The 18470-nt window shown below is 37.4% G+C and overlaps 1 protein-coding gene across 1 annotated transcript in view; it reads left to right on the forward strand.

The window, feature by feature from the left end:
- Positions 1-18470, forward strand: part of AGPS (alkylglycerone phosphate synthase) — a 132731-nt gene that overhangs the window by 15472 nt on the left and 98789 nt on the right. The window contains exon 2 of the mRNA XM_024732873.1: positions 17075-17164. Coding sequence (XP_024588641.1) covers positions 17075-17164 — 90 coding nt within the window. The remainder of the gene's footprint in view (positions 1-17074; positions 17165-18470) is intronic.

The following is an 18470-nucleotide window of genomic DNA, read 5'->3' on the forward strand; positions in this document are numbered from 1 at the left end:
CTTTCTTTCTTCTGGGACACCTATAATGAGATGTTAGCACACTTGACGTTCTAGAGGTCTCTTAAACTATACTCATTTTTTAAAAAATTATTTTTTCTTTTTTCTATTAAGCTTAGGTGATTTCCACTGCTCTGTTTTCCAGTTTGCTGATCTGTTCCTCTGTATCATGTAATCTGCTGTGGATTTGAGTGTATTTTAAAATCTTGGTTATTGTATTCTTCATCTCTGGTTCTTTATGTTTTCTATCTCTGTTAAACTTTTCACTGTGTTCATCCATTCTTCTCCTGAGTTCTTTGAGCATATATATGATCATAACCTTGGACTCTACTGGGGAGATTGCTTATTTCCACTTTGCTTAGTTCTTCTTTTGGGGTTTTGATTTGTTCCTTTGTTTGGAACATATTCCCTGTTTCCTTTATCTGCCTCATTCCTGGTGTGTCTGGCTCTGTGGCCTGGGGAATCCTGGGGCTGGTGCTTGTCTACTGTGGGTGGGTCTGGGCCTGGTCTGGTGGTGGTAGTGGCCAGTTCCCTGGGCAGCTGACTGTGGGGCTGGGGGGGTCTTGGGTGCCTGCCCACTGGTGGGCGAATAAGCCCCAAGTGCTAATATGCTAGAGGGAGGACTCCAGAATGGCACTTTCCCGTACTGTTGTTTTCATACTGTAGAATGAGCTCCCCAAAATGTCTGCACCAGTATCTGTCCCCAGGGGGAGTCCCAGTTGCCTCCTGCCTCTCCCGGGAGGCTTGCCAAGATCAGCAAGCGGGTCTGACCCAGGCTCCTTTCAAATTACTGCCTGTGTGCTGGGACTAAGAGTGTGTGAGATTTTGCACGCACCCTTTGAGAGTGGAGTCTCTGTTTCCTCCAGCTCTCCCATACACAGGCCCCACTGGCTTTCAATGCCAGCCATTCTGGGGCCTCATCTTCCCAGTGCAGGACCCCAGGCTAGGAAGTCCGATGTGGGCCTCGAACCCCTCACTCCTTGGGGAGAACTTCTCCATGGATTCCGTTATCATTCTGTTTGTGGGTTGCCTATCTGAGGATGTGGGTTTTGAGTGTACCATGTCTCTGCCTCTTCTACCAATCATGTGGTTCCTTCTTTATATCTTTAGTTGTGGAAAACCTTTTCGGCATCTTCAGGTGATTCTCATAGATCGTCGCTCTGTAAATAGTTATTATCTTGGTGTGCCTGTGGGCGGAGGTGAGCCCAGGGTCTTCCTACTCTGCCATCTTGGCCATGCCCCTCTTTTCATTCTTTTAACATTGAACTCTCTTTTGAATTATTCAAATTAATTCTATGGTCCCTCTGCTGCTTTTGTACATGTTTGTCTTGTGTGATCCTCACAATTACCCATTTTATAGATTAGTAACTGAAGTTCATAGACACTTGCCAGGTAATAGTCACTTGTTACCTAGCAAGAGTAGAGCTTAGATTTGAGTCCAGACCTTTTCTCTCAAGTCTAGAGCTTTTTCCTTTATACTATACTGATATAACCAAGTCGTATTCATTTTTTCTTCACAATCTTTCTCACATTCACTTTGTGCACTAAACAGGTATTTATCAGTCATTTGTGTTCTAGGTGCTTAGGTTGTATCAGTGAACAAAATGGACAAAGATTTTGCCCTCATGGAGCTTATGTTCTAATGAGTGAAATGGGTAATTATTTATTATGTTCAGTTAAATTGTTAAGTCTCTTAGAAGGTGGTAAGTGCTGTGGAAAAAAGAAAAAGTGGAGCAGAGTAAGGAGGAAGGTTCAGATTTTAAACAGGATGTTATTGGAGAACATGGCATTTGAACAAATATTTGAAGGTGACAGAATTTAGCTGTATTCATATCTAATTAAATGAGTATTCCAGGCAGAAGAATAGTCAGGTGAAGTTTCAAAGGGGTGAGGAGATGGCTAAAGAGTATCCAACTGATTTAGGGTGCAGGCACCCTAAGGGGAGGCGCACATGTGTCATATTAGGAGGGTAACAATGAGACTGGTGTAGCTGGAGTGAAGTCATAACCTCCTACCCCCAACCACTGTTTAAAGTCTGTACCTTTAAAATCTCAGCTTCTAATTTACCTGTCTCTTCTGTTCTAGGCAAGGTCTCTTATTCACATCACATTTTCTAACTTCCACACCTTTTCTTGTGCCATTCTCTAAAAATCCTTTGCTTATTTGACACCAGGCTTCAGGGTTTATTGTTTTGGGGATCTTTTCTTTTTGTTTTTGAGAATTGAGGGGAGGGCACTCTGGGTCTGTTACCTCTTCCCTGTGATTTCTCACATTATGAACAGTAACTCTTAAAAGAAAAATACTGTTAAGTATCATGCAATGTAACATCTGGGCCTGGAGCCTTACTTCATTTAAATCAGTTGGATACTCTTTAGCCATCTCCTCACCCCTTGAAACTTCACCTACCCAAGTTTGTTGGTGATTTATTCAGTGTTTTCTGTGTGCTAAGCACTGAGAGGATTAGAACATAGTTTTTGCCTTCTGGGACTTGCAGTTCTACTAAGGAAGAGTGATGTGTATTTTATTACTGCAAGGTGCTAAGTGCTATAACAGATGTATGAGAGGGAAACGGTGACTGGTACAGCAGTGGAAGGGCAGCTTCATTTCAAAGAAACATAGATTGGAAGAGTATTATTCTATGTCACGATGGAAAAATTCTTATATCTGAGGGTGAAAACATTGATGAGAAGATTTGGATGATCATAGAATATATTCCCAGTTTTTCCCCATTTTAAAGAATGCTATGATAACCTTTTTACAATTAAATCCTTAAGAATTTTTTTAAGGCACATTTTTAAAAAGGGCTTAGCATTGGAACACATGATTCATTTACTTTGTTGGCAGAGTCAGAAATAAAGGACAACTGCTTGTTTGGACTTAATTTTGACCAAAAATAAAGAATTGGACGTGATTGGAATCCTAGGAGAAATACTGCTGTTGTATTTGAGCTGATTTCTATCGTATATAATTTAAGAAAGCAGCTTTCTAGAAATTCAAATAAAAGGAAATTATATGTTTTGGCCTGAGTTGCTAATGGGAAACCAAATAATGACCATAGGAAGCCTAGGAAACTGTTCTTTACCCTGCCTGGGCCTCTGAGGTGATGAGAAGGAGAGAGAGCTGAGGCAAGTGGCTTAGATATGCCAATTTAAACCGCTTATTGTTATCAGTAAATAATGTATACTCCACACTTATTCAGTTGGCTCAAACTTACCGTTTGGACACATCCCTCTATATGAGGTGATACGCTTTAAGGATTATAGTCTTAGCAGTTTCCTTTTTCTCCCAACATATTATTTTGAAAAAATTTAAACATATTGCAAAATTGAAATCATAGCTTGATAGTTAAGGAGTGTTGGAGCCAGAAGACCAAGATTTAAATCCTAGGTGTATCGTATGCTGTTTATGTGACCGTGGACAGTTACTGACTCTCAACCTGTTTTCTCATGATTTAAATAGAGATAATAACACGTATATCACTGGATTGATGTGAGAAGTAAATGAGATAATGATTGGAAAATGCTTAGCTTTATTTTACAGCATTATGCAATACTGTTACTGTTGCAGTAAACTGTGTAGAAAGGAGTAATAAGAATCCTGTGCTGAAATAGTTTCTGAAGGTGGAAGCACGACAAGAAGTGGGAAGTCGTCAGTGGAACCATGGCATTTTAATAGCAAGAACAAATTTCTAATAAGTATCACCTTATGCATTAGAGAGGAAAGGAAGAACCGGAAGAGTAAAGAGCATCAGCAGTTTTGCATACTACATAGTAGGCTGCTGGTCAGTATCACGCACATGTTGGTCACCCTTACATTATTTCTCATTTTGCAACTCTTCTCATTGCTCTTAGGAGTCACGGCCCACTGCTGCCTCTACTTGGTATGTGGCCTTGGTGACCACATATATTGGAATGTGAATAAACATATTATTGTCCGAAAGACAAATTATTTGATAAATCGTTCTCTTAATTTTTATGCTTTGTAAATGTATTAACTAGGAAATTTCCATAACAGGTCAACTTTCCAAAATTTGGATCAGAAAATATTGTCTCCGTGTAGCTCTTGTTCCCCCCTTCCAGGATAATCCTTTGTAAAATTTGGATATAGATCTGTCCACCACCTCTGTCATGTAACCAAATCTCCATTTCCTGTTATCCCTTTCCTCTGTCTTCCACAAGGTGAGTGCCCCCACTTTGTCTTCTTGCTGCCCTGTTCTGTTGCAGAACTCTACTCAGGTCAATCCTCTCCTATAGTGCAGTGAGCTTAAAGTTTTAATTTTTTTCCCCTTCCTCCATATCCAGTCCCTCTTGATTTTGATAGAGTTTGGGTGAGAGCAGCTTGATTTTAAATCATTTACATTATTGTTGACTATATTTCCCACACTGTACGTTTCATACCTGTGACTCATTTATTTTGTAACTAGAAATTTGTACCTCTTAATCTCCCTCATCTATTTCTCTCATCCCTCCACCCACCTCCCCTCTGACAACCACCTGTTTGTTCTCTGTACCTGTGACACTGTTGCTATGACTTTGTTCATTTGTTTTGTGTTTTAGATTCCTACATGTAGGTGAAATCATACAGTGTTTGTCTTTCTGTCTTACTTATTTCACTTAGTATAATACCCTCTAGGTCTGTACATGTTGTCGCAAATGACAAGATTTCATTCTTTTTTGTGGCTGAGTTATATTCGATTATACATGTGTCAGTCACGTCTTTGTAGGTTGCTTCCATATCTTGGCTATTGTAAATAATGGTGCAATCAACATAGGGGTGCATATCTCTTTTCAAATTAGTGTTTTCATTTTCTTTGGATAAATACCCAGGAGTGGAATAGCTGGAGCATATGGTAGTTCTATTTTTAATTTTTTGAGGAACTTCCACACTGTTTTCCACTAACACTGCATGAGGGTTCCCTTTTCTCCACATCAGGACTCTGCTTTTAAAGTGAGCACCCAGGGCTTCCCTGGTGGCGCATTGGTTAAGAATCCACCTGCCAATGCAGGGGACACAGGTTTGAGCCCTGGTCCAGGAAGATCCCCCATGCCCCGGAGCAGCTAAGCCCTTGCACCACAACTACTGAGCCTGTGCTCTAGAGCCCGTGAGCCACAACTACTGAGCCTGCGTGCCACAACTACTGAAGCCCATGCTCCGCAACAAGAGGAGCCACCACGATGAGAAGCCTGCGCACCTCAACAAAGAGTAGACCCTGCTCGCCACAACTAGAGAAAGCCCGCCCACAGCAATGAAGACCCAACACAACCAAAAATAAATTAAAAAAAATAAAGTGAGCACCCAAGGTGATATTTATACTCCCAAGAAGTTTGAGAACCTCTGTGGTTGTGACTGGGTCCTGATTTTAATATTTCCTTTTCTCTCCCCCCAAACTTTGTGGGGTTCACTTTTTTCTGTGAGTTTTCCAGAAGCAAAGGGAATAATCCCAACTACCTGTCATTCAAGGTAGAAGTGGCTGCTGCTTATTATTATTGTGATTATTTTAAGTAAAAAAAAACATTTGTTACAGCTAGAATGCTATGGATATCAAGCAGACGTGGACTTCAGTCTCAGCCTTTTTAGGGTCTTGTCAAGAGTATTGAGTTGTCCCCTGGAAGACAACTTGTTCCCTAAGAAAGGGAACTCAGAGGCTTGGTTTTCATGGTAAAATGACATACAGATTTTTAGAGACATTCATATTCTCTTGTTCAGTTTTATAGTTTTTACAAAAATGAAAGGCTGTATCAGAAATGGCCTTTGGTCGCTTACAGGTTGGTCAGTAGCTTGTGATCAAGTTCCTCTTCCAATTACTAGCAAGCAGGAGGGAGCAGTGAAAGTTAAGTAACATTTTCACAGTTGGTTGTAGAGAAATTCTGGAATTGATTACCTAAACTGCCACATTGATTAGTTTACAGGTGGACAGTGGAGAAAACAAATTACGAAATTTAAAGTATAGGTCAGGGAGCACACATGGTCAAGGGAAGTATACATTCTTGTTCTTTGTCTTTTGCTAAGATAACTACCTGATATTGATTTGGGCTGTTTTCCTCATTACATAGACCAACACATGAGGGTGAACAATAGAATGGTTGTGCCTTTCCAGGCCTTCAGAATGGCAGATACCAAGTTTGTGTGAGTGTGTGCATGCGTACATGCCTACCCTAGCACAAAATATTTGGAATATGTATGACTATAAGTATGAATGACTAATAGTCTGTATTTCCATTTTCAAAGAGATTATTCAAACAATAATGAATTTCCAATTGGTAGAATTTGGTAGGGTATAAGACAAATTTGGGGGTCAGGGAACATCCCCGAGGAGCCTGCAGTGAGTAATGAGTGCCAGATTATTCTGCCAAGGGGTAAGGCTGGCCTTGCTTTATTTATCCCAGTCCTCCCTTCTTTTCCAACTCTTTGTGCCTCTGTCTATAAGATTTTTTCCCCCATACCTGTATATTCCTTTTTCTTCCATCCATTAATTCATTGTGAGTATAATAGGAATTGGACCTTGGGGACACAACTTTTGACCCTTGAATTCAGGTTTTAAAAACTTTCTTCACAGTACCAGATTCTTGTAAACTATAAAGAGTTGACTGTAGGAAATTAAATATGTATTTGATATGCTGTATGTTTGAAGCTGACTCATTTGTAATGGAATTCTATCATTTAAAAAAAACCCAAAACTTGTAGAGATTGCTAAGTAACCCAACAATGGGTTTTATAACAAACCATCGTGGAATTTCTGTATGTATGTGAAAAAAACAATTGTCCTTTTGGGACAGAGAGAAACTTCACTGAGACTCAAGGGCTGAGCAGCGTATTTGCTTCAGGTTCAGAGTTGTGGTAATCACAGTCCTTTAGTTCATGGCATTTGCCTATGAACAAATGTGAGGCCTCTTTTATTTTTATTTCCTCAATCTCTGGTTTCTAATCCCATCTCCCCTCCTCCCATGGGCACCCATGAATGTTCTTAAATACATGTGTATGTGTTTTATAAAATATGCAGTATTATTTAGCTTAAATTGTATTATGCTGTAGATCATATTGTTTCTCCTTTTGTGTTCACTACTATTTTAAAAAATCTCTTCATGTTTCTGTATATATATCTATCTCCCTCTCTGCTTCTGATTGCTGCATAGTGTGTCAGGGAATTTACTTACCACTCATCCAATCCTTTAGTGATGCCTCCAGCTACTCTTACAAATAATGCTCCAGAGACTATATCACACATGTTTCCTTATGGAACTGTGTGTGAATTCCTCCCAAATGTATACCCAGGAGCTGTATAGTTGGGCCATAGAAATGCCATTACCTATGAAAAGTTAGCACACCATTGCTCTGTGGAGTGGTTTACCAGTAATGCTTTTCTGTTTCTCTTTTCCATGTTCTTGCTGACAACTTTCTGTGTCTAAAGTCTTATATTTTATCCATTTTACACTATCACATTGGATAAAATTAGAAAATTGATTGACTTATTACATGGAAGGGCCACATTTTTATTATGGCAACTAGAGTTTTAATTTAGGGGATATTGAGGGAAGATTGAAATTCCTGTTGAAGTTCACAGAGTTGCATGATAATGTCCAGGTTTTGCAAGGAGAAGCACACTGTTGTCTTGTTGGGCACGAATGTTATCTTGTTGACCTGTCCAGAAACCGGATCTTGTTAGGGTCCCAGAATCAATCATAGTAAAGTAGTTTGCCTTGTGTTAACTACCTTCACTAGTGACCAAAGTTAGAGTGCCAATAGACAAACTCATGATGAAAAAATAAAATTGTCAAGCCCCCTGGACATTTCAGTTGGCCAGTTTTTCTCTGTAGGAAATAAAGTATAGTTAGAAGAGTTAGTGAGTTTTATATCAGGGCAAGAGGAAATATTCTATGATTCAGATGTTTGATAGTGTCAAGCTTTCAGAGCCTGATGCCATTTATCTTTTTTCTAAGTCATATTTTTTAACAGTCTTAGAACTGCAAGATTTGTTGTAGCAGTGTAAATTAAGTGTGATTATCTATCCATGTCTTCTGTTTGAGTTTTTCTATTCTTTTTTTTGTAAAGGGGCTTTCTTTTATAGTACACATAAATTATTACACTTATAACTAAGCTACTTGGATTAACAACTATTTGAAAGGGGATTAGTTGCACTGTTAGATTGAGACAATAAGCATTGTAAATAGTTGTATGGGAATTTTGCTACTTAGTTTTTAGAAATAATTTTGTAGGACCTGTAGACTAGATGTGACCATGGTTTCAAATGTATTTTAAAGCATACACATTTTAAATTAAATTTAGAATTAAACAGTATTCTGCAGATTTCTCCCCTCATTAGGCCTTTATATTTCTAATGAGAACTCAGCTTCAATTTTTTTAGATAAAAGAAGCTAGTAGGAAGATTGTTTCATTTATAGGTAGTTTTTGGTAGCATATCTTTTCAGGGAAATATTCATTTTATTTAGCAGATCTTGGTGTCTTTCTCATCGCTTTTATTTTTTTACTTCACTTTGGTGATTTCCTTTGGATTATTTGGGTCTCAAAGTAATTAAACACATTACCAGATAATGAGGATTTTAATTAGCACCAAAAACTCCTTGAAAGATCAAAAAAATTTTTTTTAAACTTCTACAGATTATAATACATATGGAATTAATTTGAATTTAACTGATACTGAGCTTTGTTAGTAGAAATCCAGCATTGGGGCTTAAGTTTCATACTTCAGTTTTTATTTTTCAAAAGCTCTGAGATCATATGATCTTTTTCTCATTGTTTAAATTAGAAAATATAGATAACAATTTGGTTTTTTATCTGAACTGAGCAGTGAAGTATCTTGTATTAGAATTTTGATTTTTGGAATTATATTGGAAAAATATATATTTTTGTTATCAGCTAGCTGAACTTTTTTTTATTGCTAACCCCAAATAAAAGTAGCTCAAAGCATGTTTTCCTTTTCTTTATTTTCCAGTGAAAACTATCATGATTAGAAATAGTAATGATAGGAACTATGCATTTATATCGGGATGCTTGCAACATGTAATAGTGCTTAGAAAAATATTGATGTGATGAAGAGTTTCCTTTAAATCATTAGTAGAGGAATAGTAATCTGACTTAATCTGTGTTTGTACAGAGACTTAAAAATGAAAATTTCCCATTTTAAGAATAAAGAAAGGAACTCTGGTTTTGATAAAGATAATGTTAAATCTAAAATTTCAGTTAAAAATGGTGCAAAAATCAGCACTGGGAAATTCAGAATACTGAGTATGTATAGCATGGGAGAATACTGCCACCTTGTGTACGTGTGGTGCTATTTTAATGTCTCCTTTTTCTTTTGTTATGCCAGCTAATACAATGTGCTTTTTCACTATTTGATACTGTGGTCAGATGTGTAAATGTGTAAAGCATGGACTTGTGTGTGTGTGTGTGTGTGTGTGTGTGTGTGTGTGTGTGTAGTAAAATCAATCCAGCTTTTCTTGTTTCTTGGAGTGGGGTGGGGGAGTCTTATATCTTGAGGACATTAAATTTGTAGTTAGCGCTAAGAATTGGAAAGTGTGAGAGATCAGTTTGGTTAGTTGATTTCTGTGGTTAGTTGAGAATTGAATTCTTTTATTTGAATCTTATGGAAAGTTGGTGATTCTTTGATCATTCTTCATTTCGGTGCTTGTAGTGCTTTGGAATCATTATGCTGAATGGCAGAATTCATTATCCTATAGATAAAGGGAGTACAAGGCATTGGGTATCCTAATACAACCAGATTCCTTGATTCTTAAATGTTTTCCTTTAGGTCAAGTGCAGAAGAATGACTATAATAATGACATGTAATAGTGCTTAGAAAAATATTAATGTGATGAAGAAGAGGTTCCTTTAAATCATTTTAACTACCTGAGAGCATGACTTAGTGGGTTTCGAATATTACCTTTCTGAAGAGAAAGAATGACAAGACTGGGAGTTCACTTTCTGATGCTCACAACTAACTTAGCGCTGTAATCATGAGTACTTCTCTGGGCACACATTTCTTCATCTGAAAAATGAGCAGTTGAACTGGATGGTTTCTAAGGACCTTTTTAGTTTTAGAATTCTATGACCGTGTAAAGTTTTACTCTAATTTTTAAAATGTTAATGCTATAAAATGCCCTTCAGTGTACTCATTACATTCTTCTATATAAGAAGTTATTTTAAAGTTTAATGTAATCACATAGTTAAGTTTAACTGTCATAGAAAATATTAGTAACTTGAAGGGATACATGTATATAAAAGTTTAAAACCAGAAGCCTAGGAAATTTGCCTACGTTTTATTTAATGTGTGGGGTACTTTGAGAATAACAGAAGATTGGTTTGGGGGTAATCTAGATTTTAATTACATACTACTTAAGCAACATAACATTGTTTTTTTGAGGCACAAATGCATTACAAATGCCCGTATTTCAACTTCTGGGAAGCCTCCAAAAGTTGGTATAAATACGGTAAGGCCTATATCATAGGCAGAATTTTCTGATTGAGATGAAAAGAAAGAAAAAAGTTACCTTAGCCTACAGTTATAAACTTGGAGGTTCTTTAAGATATTACCCAACTGAAAATTTAAGTTCCAGAGTCTTGAGTATGTAAATCTCTTCATTTTTCAGTGTACAGCAGCAGGTATTTCCTGCTTATTACCTAGATAAATTTTTCTCATGAAGTGTTAAGAGTGAACACATGCAATCACGTTTACTATGAGGCCATCTGGGAATAATTCTTTAAAATTCTAAGCATAATTTTAAGGAAAATGATTCTCATTGTTAAGCTGTATAAACCTGCCGGATTCAACATCTGTACTGAAATAATTTCCCATGCTTAGTGATTGTAATACCAAGGCAAAATGACTATATTGGTATTTTTGCATTTATTTTGTATAATATGAAACTACTCTTTTATAGAGTACAGACTTCATGACAAATGTTTAAATTCACTAATAAAATTCATTGCATATACAAAAATGTATGCACATATTATAAAATATTAAGTAAAGATGTTAAATGTACATATTCTCATGTAAATTATTATGGAAACATAATAAAAATAAAATATTAAGTAAATTATATTCATAAAAGTGAAGAGAATATAATCATGAAAAAAGCAAAGTGGACAATAACCTAATCTGTTTTTACAAAGTATAAACTTAAGAAAACAAGTGCAGGCCTCTATAAAAACCCAAAAGGATGGGGTTTGGAGAACTTCTAGGTCAGTGAACACGTGGAGATTTGGTCAGAGTTTTGGCCCTGGAGAGGGCACGGATGCTCTGTGCCCCTCCCCCATGCCTTGCCTTATGCATCTCTACCATTGGATGTTCATCTATATCCTTTATCATAACTTGTAATAAACTGCTAAACGAAAAAGAGGACAGCAATAATAACAACAACAGAGAAACATTCCGCATGATAAGAAGCCATCTCTTGGCTGGCAACGACCCAAATATTCTACCCCTGGGAAGCCTGTTTTGCATTTGCAGCAAGGGGGCATTGAGGTAACAATACACTACAAGCCAGAGGGAGGGGGGAGGGAAGTGTAGGAGTTGAGGAAAGAAGATTAAAGAGCATGAGGAGATCTCAGAGACCAGTGGAATAAAGGCCTTTTGCATATGAAGATCGGGTGACAAGTTAACTGGCTACCAGCCTCCAAAGCAATATGCTTTTTCATGCCTTGTGGCTCAAAGGGTCTTGGTGCTCCAGCCGGGTGTCAGGCCTGAGCCTCTGCAGTGGGAGAGCCAAGTTCAGGACAGTGGTCCACCAGAGACCTCCTGGCCCCCTGTAATATCAAACAGTGAAAGCTGTCCCAGAGATCTCCATCTCAACACTAAGACCCAGCTCCACTCAAAGACCAGCAAGCTACAGTGCTGGACACCCTATGCCAAACAATTAGCAAGACAGGAACACAACCCTACCCATTAGCAGAAAGGCTGCCTAAAATCATAATAAGTTTAGAGACACCCTAACACACACCACCGGTGTGGTGCTGCCCACCAGAAGGACAAGATCCAGCTTCATCCACCAGAACACAGACACCAGTCCCCTCCACCAGGAAGCCTACACAACCTACTGGACCAACCTTACCCACTGGGGGCAGACACCAAAAACAACGGGAACTACGAACCTGCAGCCTGCGAAAAGGAGACCCCAAACACAGTAAGTTAAGCAAAATGAGAAGACAGAGAAATACACAGCAGATGAAGGAGCAAGCCCACCAGACCAAACAAATGAAGAGGAAATAGGCAGTCTACATGAAAACGAAATCAGAGAAATGATAGTAAAGATGATCCAAAATCTTGGAAATAGAATGGAGAAAATAGAAAAAACGTTTAACAAGGACCTCGAAGAACTAAAGAGCAAACAAACAATGATGAACAACACAATAAATGAAATTAAAAATTCTCTAGAAGGAATCAATAGCAGAATAACTGAGGGAGAAGAAGGGAGAAGTGACCTGGAAGATAAAATAGTGGAAATAACTACCACAAAGCAGAATAAAGAAAAAGGAATGAAAAGAATTGAGGACAGTCTCAGAGACCTCTGGGACAACATTAAATGCACCAACATTCGAATTATAGAGGTCCCAGAAGAAGAAGAGAGAAAAAAAAGGAACTGAGAAAATATGTGAAAAGATTATAGTTGAAAACTTCCCTAATATGGTAAAGGAAATAGTCAATCAAGTCCAGGAAGTGCAGAGTCCCATACAGGATAAATCCAAGGAGAAACATGCCAAGACACATATTAATCAAACTATCAAAAATTAAACACAAAGGAGGGCTTCCCTGGTGGCGCAGTGGTTGAGAGTCCGCCTGCTAATGCAGGGGACACGGGTTCGTGCCCCAGTCCGGGAAGATCCCACGTACAGTGGAGTGGCTGCGCCTGTGAGCCATGGCCGCTGAGCACAATCTACAGATTCAGTGCAATCCCTATCAAACTACCAGTGGCATTTTTCACAGAACTAGAATAAAAACTTCCACAGTTTGTATGTAAACACAAAAGACCCCAAGAAAGAAACACAGAGCTGGAGGAATCAGGCTCCCTGACTTCAGACTATACTACAAAGCTACAGTAATCAAGACAGTATGGTACTGGCACAAATACAGAAATATAGATCAATGGAACAGGAGAGAAAGCCCAGAGATAAACCCACGCACATATGGTCACCTTATCTTTGATAAAGGAGGCAAGAGTATACAATGGGCACAGTGTATAATTTTTTTTGTTTTAATTAATTGATTTATTTATGGCTGTGTTGGGTCTTTGTTGCTGTGCGTGGGCTTTTTCTAGTTGTGGCGAGTGGGGGCTACTCTTTGTTGTGGTGCACAGGCTTCTCATTGTGGTGGCTTCTCTTTGTTGTGGAGCACGGGCTCGAGATGTGCGGGCTCAGTAATTGTGGCTTGCAGGCTCTAGAGCACGGGGTCACTAGTTGTGGTGTAGAGCTTAGTTGCTCCGTGGCATGTAGGATCTTCCTGGACCAGGGACCAAACCCGTATCCCCTGCATTGGCAGGCGGATTCTTAACCACTGTGTCTCCAGTATACGATGGAGAAAAGACAGCCTCTTCAATAAGTGGTGCTGGGGAAACTGGACAGCTGCATGTAAAAGAATGAAGTTAGAACACTGCCTAACACCATACACAAAAATAAACTCAAAATGGATTAAAGACCTAAATGTAAGGCCAGAGACTATAAAACTCTTAGAGGAAAACATAGGCAGAACACTCTATGATGTAAATCACAGCAAGATCCTTTTTGACCCACCTCCTAGAGAAATGGAAATAAAAACAAAAATAAACAAATGGGACTTAATGAAGCTTAAAAACTTTTGCACAGCAAAGGAAACCATAAACAAGACGAAAAGAAAACCCTCAGAATGGGAGAAAATATTTGCAAATGAAGCAACTGACAAAGGATTAATCTCCAAAATATACAAGCAGCTCATGCAGCTCAATATCAATAAAACAAACAACCCAATCCAAAAATGGGCAGAAGACCTAAATAGACATTTTTCCAAAGAAGATGTACAGATTGCCAACAAACACATGAAAGGATGCTCAACATCACTAATCATTAGAGAAATGCAAATCAAAAGTACAATAATGTATCACCTCACATCAGTCAGAATGGCCATCATCAAAAAATCTACAAACAGTGAATGTTGGAGAGGGTGTTGAGAAAAGGGAACCCTGTTGCACTGTTGATGGGAATGTAAATTGATACAACCGCTATGGAGAGCTGTATGGAGGTTCCTTAAAAAACTAAAAATGAACTACCATACGACCCAGCAATCCCATTACTGGGCATATACCTTGAGAAAACCATAATTCAAAAAGAGTCATGTACCACAATGTTCATTGCAGCTCCATTTACAATAGCCAGGACATGGATGCAACCTAAGTGTCCATCTACAGATGAATGGATAAAGAAGATGTGGCACATATATACAATGGAGTATTACTCACCCATAAAAAGAAACGAAATTGAGTTATTTGTAGTGAGGTGGATGGACCTAGAGTCTGTCATACTGAGTGAAGTAAGTGAGAAAGAGAAAAACATACCATATGCTAACACATGTATATGGAATCTAAAAACAAAAAAAAGGTTCTAATGAACCTAGGGGCAGGACAGGATTAAAGACACAGACATAGAGAATGGACTTGAGGACACGGGAAGAGGGAAGGGTTAGCTGGGAAGAAGTGAGAGAGTAGCATTGACATATACACTACCAAATATAAAATAGGTAGCTAGTGGGAAGCAGCTGCGTAGCAAAGGGAGATCAGCTTGGTGCTTTGTGTCCAGCTAAAGGGGTGGGATAGGGAGTAGGGAGTGCAGAGACACAAGAGGGAGGAGATATGGGGATATATGTATACATATAGCTGATTCACTTTGTTATACAGCAGCAAGTAACACAGCATTGTAATTCAATTATACTGCAATAAAGATGTGAAAAAAAAATAAAACAAGTGGATTAGTGTCATGTCATTAGTCATGACATTTTTCTGTAGAGATTTTTTCCAAAAGCTGTCTTTCAAAACCTCCCTCTACAGTGAGGTAGAATTGTGAAATAAGAAGAAAATATTGACTGATAGTTTATAACAGGCTCATCTACAAATCTAATCTCTGGATTTGTTACTCTTTAAGATGTTTTTGAGGGCTTTCCTGGTGGCTCAGGTGTTAAGAATCTGCCTGCCAATGCAGGGGATACGAGTTCAATCCCTGGTCGGGGAAGATCCTACATGCGGCAGAGCAACTAAGCCCGTGTGCCACAACTACTCAGCCCGTGCGTCACAAGTACTGAAGCCTGCGCGCCCTAGAGCCCGTGCTGCACAACAAGAGAAGCCACCGCAATGAGAAGCCCGTGCACCGCAACGAAGAGTAGCCCCCGCTCACCACAACTAGAGAAAGCCTGCACGCAGCAACAAAGACCCAATGTGGCAATAAATAAATAAATAGATAGATCGATCAATCAAGATGTATTTGAACAGTATGTTTTTGTATAGGAAATATAGTTTTTATTGTTAGCAAACTAATTTTAAAGAGAGCATTCCTAGTTTCTTTTTAATTTTATGTATTGATGGGTATTTCATTACATAATTAATGACTGTATTTGGTTCATTTGTATCGTGTTAGTGTTCTACTTGTTTGAAAAGCCCTTGAAATGGAAGATTTATGGTTGTAATAAAAAATTTGCTTGCTTGTCAGTAGTCATTTTCTTCCTTGAGAATTATGGAGAATTAGAACACTTTTTATTTTTTATTTATCCAGTTGTTTCTTTGGCTGTGTTGGGTCTTCGTTGCTGCACACGGGCTTTCTCTGGTTGAGGCGAGCAGGGGCTACTCTTCATTGCGGTGTGTGGGCTTCTCACTGTAGTGGCTTCTCTTACTGCTGAGCTCTGGCTCTAGGCATGCGGGCTTCAGTAGTTGTGGCACGTGGGCTCAGTAGTTGTGGCTCACAGACTGCCACCAGGGAATCCCTGGAACACTTTTTAATAGTACATCTTTGTTTATTTTGAAATTTCGTTAAAAAATTGAGGTAAAATTGACGTGTAACATTATACTAGTTTTAGGTGTACAGCTTAGTGATTCGATATTTGTGTGTATTGTGAATTTTTCACCATAATAAATCTAGTTAACATTCATCACCACACATAGTTACAGAGTTCTTTTTTATGATGTATTTTCAAGTATTTTCATCATAAACTACAGTCATTGAATTTGCAGTAAGAAGATTCACCATCAGTTTATTTCAGTGGCCCAAGTATACTAGGGCATCATGCTAAAATATGTATTAAATGCTGACACAGTAGTTCGGTGTGGTTGCTTATTGTGTTCTGCATGGGTCCAAACCAATCTAATTCTTTTGTAATGTGTAAAATTGAATGAGTGAGTGATTGATTTTGATGAAAACGATTTTTAAAACTATGAAATACTGGCATTTTGGAAATTAAAGATAACATTGTTTTGGAACATTGAAAACTGGTATGGTCATTAACTGTTATGTTAACGTTAATATGTAGATCAAGGTAGTTGTTGGCATTTACATGGAAGTTAAAGGATTTAGAATGTTTGTAAACCCAGTGTTCAGATTTTTAATCTACTTTATTGAAAGTGCCTGCTACTGGTAGTGTCAATGCTAGTGAACCTACTTTGTAAATTGGTCTTTTTCATTCTAGTGGAAGATTAATAATTGCGATTTTTCTAATATATGAAAAAACTTGTTTCCTGTTAAGTGAATTTTATTTTAGTTGCAAAATATTTTAGGCCGTCATATAATATAAACTCAATAACATGCAAAATGAAGCATATTTATACTATAAGAATATTTTTCTCCTTCTTCTTCCTTTTTCCTTTGAATGTGTTAAATTTAGTGGTTGTAGCCCTTTGTGAAGCAGGTGCTGCTCATCAGAGTGATTCTATATTTAGAAATATTAATGTATAGACATTTTAATATATATTCATTTTATTTAAAGCAACATAATATTAGTGGAATAAGGTCTTCTGTTAAATGATTGTGAAAGTTAATAGTCAATGATGCAGTGTTCAGTTTTGAGATGTTTAGTATAGATCTCATTTATGTGTATTTTTCTGCTTATTAGGCAAGAAGTTATGAAATGGAATGGATGGGGATATAATGATTCCAGGTTCTTCTTCAATAAGAAAGGACAAGTTGAGTTGACTGGGAAAAGGTAACTGGTTTTTTCTTTGTTTTATTCCTTTTATTTCTCTTTCTCTGAAAAATGTTAAACGTAAATAACAAATATAATGTTAAATAATAGACATACATAAAAAATAGAATAATAGAATGACTCCCCCCTTGATTTAAAAGTTATTAACATTTTGCCATAATTGCTTTTCTTTTTCTGTTATGTATCAAATTCTGACATTGTCATGTCACTTCTAAATATTTATATATGTATCCCTTAAAAAAAAAGGACCTAATATAATCAATCATATAATACTATTATCATACTCCCCCAAATAACAGAAATTTTATATCTGATTATTCACATTCACATTTCTCTGTCTAAATAATATCATTCTGTAGGTAGTTTGAATAGGATCCAAAAAGTTTTGCAGTTCCCACCATCTAATCCGCATGACATTGGCTTGTTCAAAGTAACTCTTTAAGACTGGAAATATAATTTTGGTTGGGTTATTATGGAAGGTGAACATTATGGAAGGTCCTTGTGAATATAAATAGTATTTTAAAAATTAGTTTTCTGAGGTATATTAGAGAAGAAGTGATGAAGAGAGGTATATCAGAGAAGAAGTGATGAAGAGAGATCATTTGTGTGGTAACTTTCACATTCTGAAATATTTTTGGTAATAATGTTGATATGAATTCTAAAGAATATTTGTATTGTTGCTGTTCCAGATGTAGACAGAATTGTAAAATGAGTTCTTAATTGATTTTAAGTAACACTGACCCTGCTGAAGCTGGTGTTTTGGGTTTGTCTATTGAATTTTGATATAACTTGGAAGGACAGTGAGTACAAATACAAAATTTTTAAATGTGGCTCTAAAAATAAATTAAAAATTGAGACTAGGTAAAAAATTGGATTAGGTATATCATGAATCTGTTCCAGTATTTCACTTTGACTTCATATCTATTGGGCATTAATATACTTGTTTTTAAAACAAGTATATGGTATATCAGTATACTGAAATATCAGCAAGAAAAGTTTTCTTTGGAGAAATTCTTTTTCTTTACAACATAACCATTCCATTTTTGTTTTTAACTTAAACGTACTTCGTACCTGAAAAAAAACCTCAGGAATGGTAATTAGTAACTAATTTTAATGAAGGTGTGAAGGTGTACAATTTACATTTGCTTTTTAATAGGAAAAATAATTATCTGCATTCTCATTCCCATTCTTTAGTGTGACTGGACAGCATGTTGGTGGAGACTTAGTTGAGAAATTGTGTAATTCGGGTAGAAGGAATTTCTAGTTAAAATTAAATTTACCAGTGTTCTAAACATTGAGTGTTTTA

This window comes from Neophocaena asiaeorientalis, unplaced genomic scaffold (genome assembly GCF_003031525.2).
Source record: "Neophocaena asiaeorientalis asiaeorientalis breed wild unplaced genomic scaffold, Neophocaena_asiaeorientalis_V1.1 scaffold96, whole genome shotgun sequence".
Taxonomy (NCBI): domain Eukaryota; kingdom Metazoa; phylum Chordata; class Mammalia; order Artiodactyla; family Phocoenidae; genus Neophocaena; species Neophocaena asiaeorientalis.